The sequence below is a fragment of the Chelonoidis abingdonii genome, chromosome 16 (genome assembly GCF_003597395.2).
Source record: "Chelonoidis abingdonii isolate Lonesome George chromosome 16, CheloAbing_2.0, whole genome shotgun sequence".
NCBI classification, from domain to species: Eukaryota; Metazoa; Chordata; order Testudines; family Testudinidae; genus Chelonoidis; species Chelonoidis abingdonii.
The window spans coordinates 11,160,005-11,166,249 of record NC_133784.1 but is presented as its reverse complement, the minus strand read 5'-3'; the positions used below and the strand labels follow the sequence as shown (position 1 = coordinate 11,166,249).

The window sequence follows — 6,245 nt, the reverse complement described above, 5'->3', positions numbered from 1 at the left end:
CTCTAGTCTAGAACAATGCCTAGATCTCAACCCCAAGAAGTTAATTTAGTATGTATGATTAGTTCAAATTCTTGTATTTACATACATTGAATTTCCTCTGCTATAGAGTTGTCCAATCACTAAGCTTATCTAGATTCTTCCATATTTCCTCACACTCTTCTCTCCTCTTAACTAATTATTGCAGAGCCTTTCATATTGAGCTTATTGGTTCAAGTTTAGCTTAGGTCTGCAGTTCTCAAACTGTGGATTGGGACCCCAAAGTGGGTCCCAACCTCATTTTAATGGGGTTACCAGGGCTTGAATGAGACTTGCTGGGGTCTGGGGCCAAAGTCTGAGAGCTTTAGCCCTGGTGGGGCTCAGGTTACAGGGCCTTGCCTGGGGCTGCAGCCCTGGTGGGTGGGGTCAGGTTACAGGCTCCTCTGCCTGTGGCTTCAGCCCTGGGGGGCTGGGTCAGGTTGCAGGCCCCTTGCCTGGGGCTGCAGCCTTTGGGCTTCTGCTTTGGCCCCTGTGACCTAGGCAGTGGGGCTCAGGCTTTGGTCCCTCTATGCAGGGCTTAGGCTTCAGTATCCCCTTCTGAAGCGGTGTAGTAATTTCTCTTCTCAGAATGGGGTTGCAAAGCAATGAAGTTTGAGAACCCCTGGCTTAGATAATTCATGACAGACATGTACCATAGAATCATAGAATATCAGGGTTGGAAGGGATCTCAGGAGGTCATCTAGTCCAACCCCCTGCTCAAAGCAGGACCAAGCTCCAAACAGATTTTTGCCCCAGATCCCTAAATGGCACCCGCATGGATTGAATTCACAGCGCTGGGTTTAGCTGGCCAACACTCAAACCACTGAGCTATCCCTCCCCCTCATGATTGTTGAGGATTGGTTGGAGCCCTTCTGTATTACCTTACCTGGTTTTGCATTAATCCGATGTTGTGCCAGGAACATTTTTTGGGGACAGCTGAGAATATGTGGGGAAGTGGCCACCAGTTGGAGTGCCCTTGCTTTCACTTATGGTTTAGGTTCTTTCCAAGGGGTACTGAGCTTTCTTTTAGACAGTCACTAACTTCAGGTCCTAGCTCTCATCCCTCCAGATAAGGTTTTCCTTGGCTTTCCAGGGCTTCAGTAAACTCAGTGTTCCTTTTTTCTTCCCGTGTTGTTTGACCATGTAGCCCATGATCCCCCCCTTTCTTTATCACCTTTATCAGCTTGAAAGGGCCCTGCCACTTAGCCATTAACTTTGATTCCGAGCTTCGAAGAGACGTAACAGCCCTCAACATCCACTAGGTTGAATTATCTTAGGTTTTACTATAGCACTTGTCACTGTAGCATCTAATCACTGATGTGGATCAGTTAGAGAGCTGGCAATAGAACTCAGAACACCTCACTCCCAGTTTCATGCTGTAATCAGTAGGCCACAATCCATCTCTTAATTCCACAGCAACCCTTTGAAAGAGGCAATGCCTAGCACCAATGCCTCATGAGACGTCTCTAGGGTCTTTGAGACAGCAGAGCAGTATGAGCAGTGGAATGCTGCCACTCTTTTTAGCATTACACCGTGTCTGTCTTTGTTCCTTGTATGAGAGCTCTTCTTGAAGGCCTGTCACTGCTTACATATCACAAGAAAAGGCTTTTGTTATGAGTGTGGTTGTGAAACATTGAACAGAGAGCTCCAATACAGCCTTTCGCTCCATTTTGTTCCTCCCCGAGACAAAACCTCCTCTTGCCAACTGGTCAAATTTCAGTAAATTCTGCAGAAACTTTCAGCATGACTTCTCTGGAATGAGAATACATTCAGATTGCTCAGTACAAGGCCTTGCACAATACTTGTTTTCATGCAGGGTATACTTTCACTGCAGAAAACTTCCCACAGACTGGGAACAACCCAATTTTACAATGGTAAGTCAGTTTCAGATTTTAAAAGCTGATAGTGCCTGATAAAGCTATTTGTTTTAAATTTGCTATTATAGAGAAATGCCTGACTAGAGAGGTATTTGATTTGCCGCTGTTTGACTGAATACTTGGAGGAGTCACTAAGGAGATTAAGATCATGGCCATAATTTTATGAAAACAATGGATTTTGTTTAACTGTTAGCTAGGAGCTGCACATGTAATTCTGTGGCTCTTTTGCCTATTGATATTTTAATCCTGGGAAAAGTCAGCCCCTTTTTTAAAAGCCTTTTCTGATTCTAGAGCTGTTTAGAACCATGAAATCTGAAGCTCTAGATGGAAAACACAAACTTTATAAACTTTATATAGTCCCTTTATTCTGAGATACCAGGAAGTGTCCTCTCCAGCACTCGGCTAGCCGATCGCTTAGGCATCCCTCAAAAGACGGGAAGAGAACAGAAGCCAATCTCTGCTCTGGTTTACGCCCATGCAACTCCATGATAATTACAGGTGTAACAAAAGGCAGAATTTGACAGTATCTTGATGAGTGCAGGATTTGCAGAATAGGTGGCAGTTTCCTTGGTGTATGTAGATTTGTAAATGAAGAGGAGACATTATGAATCAGTTTTCTACATATTGTGCCTTTCATCATCATGAGTCTTGCTGCCTATCTGCTGGGAAGAAGAGATCACAGCTGCCAGTCTATTCATAGTAACACTCTATGCACTTTAAAAGCAGCAAAGAATCCTGTGGCACCTTATAGACTTACAGACGTTTTGGAGCGTGAGCTTTCATGGGTGAATACCCACTTTCGTCGGATGCATGTCTGACGAAGTGGGTATTCACCCACGAAAGCTCATGCTCCAAAATGTCTGTTAGTCTATAAGGTGCCACAGGATTCTTTGCTGCTTTTACAGATCTAGACTAACACGGCTACTCCTCTGATACTCTATGCACTTTCTCACTCAGGTCTATATTGTTTGTTTCTTTTCTTGTTTTGGTTTTCCTACTCAGAAAGAAGTCACGTAGACCGCGGCCTGGTCTACACTGGGGGGAGGGAAAGGAGGGAGGGGAGGAATCAGTCTAAGTTACGCAACTTCAGATACGTGAATAATGTAGCTGAAGTCGATCTACTTAGATCTACTTACCACAGTGTCTTCACTACGGTGAGTCAACTGCTGCCGCTCCCCCGTTGACTCTGCCTGCACCTCCTCTCCGAGCTGGAGTACAGGAGTTGATGGAAGAGCGCTCAGGGATTGATCGCTGCCCGTCAATCCGGCCGGTAGTGAAGACGTACCCTAAAGAAAATTTGTGTTGTTCTTTGGAATTATTTCTTCTTAATTTTTGTTTTTATGCATATCAAGATTTCTTCTGTCTGATTCCATACAAATGAATTGTTTTTAGCTCGTAACCATTGAAAAGACACCTCATTTTTGCCATATCTCCCACTTACAGAAGTGCTTTCTGGGTATACTTCTTGCCTTTGGAATCTTGGTGACACTATGTGATGCGTTCTGTTTTTATGTACGAAATGACCCATCGGAATCTACCAAAGGTAAGAACCACAAACACTCTCTCTGACTTGGGCTATGTTAGCTGATCGCCACTGAGAATAGGCAGGAAAGGTATGAAAGAGGGATCAAAAGGGGAATGTAGGAGACCTCCCAAATTATATATTTAGAGTGGGAGGCAGTGGGCAAGAGGCGTGCACAGAAAGCACCACAGAAGGCAGACATCCAATGGATCTGAGTCAAGCAAGTAGCTTTTGTGTGTTCTGATGCTGTGTAGTGACAGTGTCCATTGTAGCTGGACCCCCTTCCCTTTCTGTTCTATTCCAAAGAATCAAAGAATAACATGAATCTAAACTCTAAATTAGAGACACAAGACTTTCTCTATGTAAGTGACTGACAGAGAAGTCCCAGTACAGCAATTCCACATGTGTAGGTTTTCTAGTGGGTTTGGAGGTCATCATTTTGTTTAAGCAGACTCCCACTGGAGTTGATGGAGGTTTTAAGTGAGTTATTCTGGCAGGATATGGCCCCGGTTATTTACTGCTCAGTGTCACAAAAGATTTGTCCCATGAGTGCAGAAAATGAAGAGAAAATCAGCTCGTGCTTTCAAAGCAGTAAACGAGGCTGAAAGGTAACTCAGGTGAACACAAGAGTGGCGAGAACTACGTTTCAACTGAACCCTAACAACACATTTATAAGATGCATAGAGATATTTAAGTTGTTAGTCATCTGTCAGTGTTTAAGGGAAGGGTTTGGGTTTTTGTTCTATTGTAGGTTGTAGTCAAGATGGAAAGCTGTATGGGTTTGGTACCTCTTGGATTGCAAATTGCAACAGTTGTCATTGCAGCCAGAATGGAATACGCTGTTGCTCCACGTAAGTTCAACAGAACCTGTAGCGTTTTTCCAGCGTGAAAGCCACATGATGCTCTTATCACCCACACTTTGAATAAACACAGTACCAAAGTCACAGCTCAACCAAGAGATCTTTTCCACCCATTGGGTCAATGGCTGCATTCTCCTTAGCTTACATCCTACTCACTGGTATTAGAGGCAGACTTGCTAGAAACATATCGAGTTGCCTGGCTGTATGGTTTTCTTTAGAGCTGCTTGTGACACTCACAAATCCCTTGTTTAGTGCTGATACTGAACTTGGCGCTGTACAACAAACGTTAATATAGTCCCTTTCCATGTTAGTTAGAGGATCTTCAATAGTTCTAGAAAGTGTGCCTATATCCTGGGGTAGAGTACGGTCACAGGTGTCTAACACCACACAGAACTGGACAGGAAGTGATGGGGAATACTTTATCCAGCTGTAATTGTATGGGGAATGAAGTTCACTGAAATTTGATCTGGTCACTGCGACTAACACCTCTAGCTTTATGAAATATGCCACAGGATTTCTGATGATCAGAGAGGAAGAATAGTCCAGTGGTTAGGGTATTAGCTGGACATGGAGAACTGTGTTAAATTCACTGCTCTGCCACACATTTCCTGTGTGACTTCAGGCAAGTCACTTTGTTTTCTCTGCCTCAGTCTCCTATCTGTAAAATGGGGATAATGGCACTGCTCTGCCTCACAGAAGCATGAGGAGGATAACTACTCTCAGATATCCTACACCTTGTTGTTTACATACTCCAAACAGTTCCCCCCATGAGAGAGAAAGCAGCATATGAAGCTTCTACCTGAGACATTACTAAGAATAGGAAAATTTCTTTTGCAAATTTAGCTCATGTTAAAAAATACGGCCTCCAGGTTTAGGATAGGAGCTCAGATTTCTGGAGTTCAATTTCCATTTTTCTAGCAGTGATGTCTCAGGCCAGGCCTGACTCAACTGGCTAGAAAGGAGAAGATGTAAGAATGAGAATAAGCCATCGGGTGAAATTAGTTTGCAGACCCTTTGTCAAATGACAAAGAATGAAACAACCTGCAAAAGTCAGACTTTGTTCATGAGCAGCAAAAGGGGCTCAGCTAATCAAACTATCAGCTAGAAAACAGCTCTGCCAGCTCTAATGCCTCCCAACACAGTCTCTTCCTGCCAGAAGTGCGGATGCTGTCATCACTGGAAATAGTTTGTTTCCCATTCTCATAGCCTGATATTTGCTCTTTTCTCTCCCAATGACAGCTACCATTCGCCTAGGGGTTATGACAGTGAAAAATGTGAAAGCATTTTCAACAAGGAAACCTGCAGATTCAGCGTGGTGGAGAAGGCCAACCCCTCGAAAGCCTGCGAGGTCCGTGGTTGGGTGGGTTAATTACAAATCCACTTAGAATTTCTCTGCATAGTGCCTATCCTTCCCCTTCTACAGATGATCAACAGTAGAATGCGTCTGTTCTTCAGAGATTCATGATGGTCTTTTAAGCATCTCTACTAACAGCTGGTTTTTCTTCTCCTTGTTGAGTAGCAGTTCAGTGTGTGAGAATGCACTGTACCTGATTCTATATTGTTTCTGTTATTCCCTGAGCTTTGATCACCCTAATTAAATAAACTCAGATGAAGCATCAGAAGTCCCTGAGTGTTTTCTTTATAAGAGCTAAGTAACAATGGGGCTTCCTCTCCTTCCTTTGAGGAGAGCACACTGATTTTGGCAGTTTTTCTAACTGCGATGGGTGAATCAGTTCAGGAAAACAGGAAGAACCAGCCTGTATTTCCTGAACCACCTCTGTGCCCTTTGTCCAAGTTCATATATGTTCATGAAGGCTCCATCCATCTCAATTTCCAGTGCAGGCAGGCTTCTCTCACACGCAGCTGCCACCTGATTGACTGCAAGAGCCGGCAGGTACCCAGATCCAATATTCTACTCTGTTTGCACACACCAGATGCCAGGCTTCCTTCTGGCCCATGATTCTTTGAACA

The 6,245-nt window shown here is 43.9% G+C and overlaps 1 protein-coding gene across 1 annotated transcript; it reads left to right on the top strand.

The window, feature by feature from the left end:
• Positions 1–1,825: 1,825 nt before the first annotated feature.
• On the top strand, positions 1,826–5,862 carry LOC116834952 (beta-microseminoprotein-like). The gene is made up of 4 exons (XM_075072971.1): positions 1,826–1,886; positions 3,334–3,435; positions 4,166–4,265; positions 5,514–5,862. The coding sequence occupies exons 1-4, from the start codon at positions 1,826–1,828 to the stop codon at positions 5,641–5,643; spliced, it is 393 nt and encodes a 130-aa protein (XP_074929072.1). The 3' UTR covers positions 5,644–5,862.
• Positions 5,863–6,245: the final 383 nt, after the last annotated feature.